General features: G+C 37.4%; 1 protein-coding gene across 1 annotated transcript; it reads left to right on the top strand.

Annotated features, from left to right (window-relative positions):
- Positions 1-277: 277 nt before the first annotated feature.
- LOC110113284 (protein trichome birefringence-like 12) lies at positions 278-1,205 on the top strand. The gene is made up of 2 exons (XM_020845788.2): positions 278-934; positions 1,061-1,205. Exons 1-2 carry the CDS (start codon positions 354-356, stop codon positions 1,203-1,205), a joined length of 726 nt encoding a protein of 241 aa, XP_020701447.2. The 5' UTR covers positions 278-353.
- Positions 1,206-1,865: the final 660 nt, after the last annotated feature.

Genomic DNA, 1,865 nt, shown 5'->3' with positions numbered 1-1,865 from the left:
TATATATATATATATATATATATATAATTTTATGTCATATTATTTACTTATAAAACTTCTAAAACTTTTTTATTTCATGTATGTTACACATAAATATTTAATATCGAATATATTATTTTTTATATTTTTTTCCTACAACTCATAACAGCATATAATTCTATAAATTTCAATATTTTATTTATAAATTATAGATACGAAATATTAAAATTTTGAATATTAGATAGGCAAATAAATTAATATAAAGTATTATTTATGTAAATCCAAAAATTAAAAAAACACCGCATACGTCGCGGCTCCAAAAGTCCCAAAGTTCCTCTCCTTCCGCATTCGCCACACTACCCGGCAGCGCCTTCATGGCTCGCGAAACAACGAAGGTCTCCCTTCGTCTCCCCTCCATATTTCTTCTCCTAACCCTAGCCGTTCTCCTCCTATTCTCATCATCCACCCTTTTCTTCCCTCCCGCCTCCTCCAAGACATCTCCACCGCTCCGCCGCCACTCCAATCATTTATGCAGCAACCGAGCCGCCGACCTTACACGAGGTTTCTGGACCCACGATTCCCGATACAAAAATCACAGCCGTCCACTCTACGACGCTTCGTGTTCTTTTCATCGCAATGCATGGAACTGTCTCCGCAACGCGAGGGAGAACATGGAGGCGATTAACTCCTGGGTATGGATTCCTGAAGGATGCGGTGGCTTGCCGTTGCCGCGGATCGATCCTGCGGCATTCCTTGCTGCCATGAGGGGGCGGCGGATTGGGTTTGTTGGAGATTCGCTGAATGAGAATTTTGTTGTGGCGTTCCTTTGCGCGCTGGGATCAGTTGATTCAGGTGCGCGGAAGTGGAAAAGGAAAGGGGCGTGGAGGGGCGGCTACTTCCCTAAGTTTGATTTCACTGTGGCTTACCACCGGGCCGTGCTGCTTGCTAAGTACACGTAGGTATTTGTTGTTGAGATATGAGTAATTGGAATAACTTAAAAGTATTTGCTATATCCATGTGCATTTCTCTGATAGAATAGCTCAAATTGCTTACTTACACATTCACAACTAATTATATAAAGGTGGCAACCTGTGGAGCAATTGGACCTTCCCAATAAAGATGGTTTGAAAGGATTCTACAAGGTAGATGTTGATATTCCGGCTGATGATTGGGCAAATATAAGCCAGTTCTATGATGTCTTAGTATTCAACACCGGACACTGGTAATAATTTTTCCTTGGATTTCACTAGTTTGTGGCATTGCTTATTTATGAAAGAATATTTTACAGGTTTTGGAGGTCACAAAAGCTATTATATTCATTGTAACATTTATCTATCGTACCTTTTTATGAATAATCTTATTTTTTTTTCCTGGTGTAGCTGGTGGTGCATAATGCGCATCAAGATATTTTGTGCTCTATTGAATGTTGTAAACTTGACAAAGCAAGGGCACAAGTTGCCCATGATCAAAGAACTAAAAAACTATCAAATAAATAACTATTAGATAAAGTTAAATCAAGCCGTAGTTTCATTGAACTTGAACTTTCTCTTCTGATCCTGATTTTCATCCTCCTCAGATATATCCAAATTTGGCATCTATTGATTTCTTTTAAAGGCCATTGCTTATTTTTATTCATAGAAATCAATGCTTCCTTTTTAGATGTGGAAATAGTTGAATTACTCATTTGAAAATATAAAGCTTCTTGACTAAAAGTAAATTCTCCATTTGAATCAATCTTAATGATGTAGCCCAATCATATAAAGCAATCATCAAAGAATGATATTCTCGATTAAAAGCATGACCCAAAACTCAGTGTTGTTTATTTTCATCATTTTGAGAACTTTGATTAGGATGCCGATCTCATCAAACAATATTCTAAATTTTAG

This window comes from Dendrobium catenatum, unplaced genomic scaffold (assembly GCF_001605985.2).
Source record: "Dendrobium catenatum unplaced genomic scaffold, ASM160598v2 fragScaff_scaffold_920, whole genome shotgun sequence".
NCBI lineage: Eukaryota > Viridiplantae > Streptophyta > Magnoliopsida > Asparagales > Orchidaceae > Dendrobium > Dendrobium catenatum.
Note: the sequence above shows the minus strand (reverse complement) of the source record. Positions and strands in the feature narration are given on the sequence as shown.

Excerpts from the sequence above, each read along its gene's own strand:
- LOC110113284 (XM_020845788.2), top strand. The coding sequence starts at position 354 with ATGGCTCGCGAAACAACGAAGGTCTCCCTTCGTCTCCCCTCCATATTT. Across the intron at positions 935-1,060 it reads GTGCTGCTTGCTAAGTACAC|GTGGCAACCTGTGGAGCAAT; the intron begins GTAGGTATTTGT and ends AATTATATAAAG.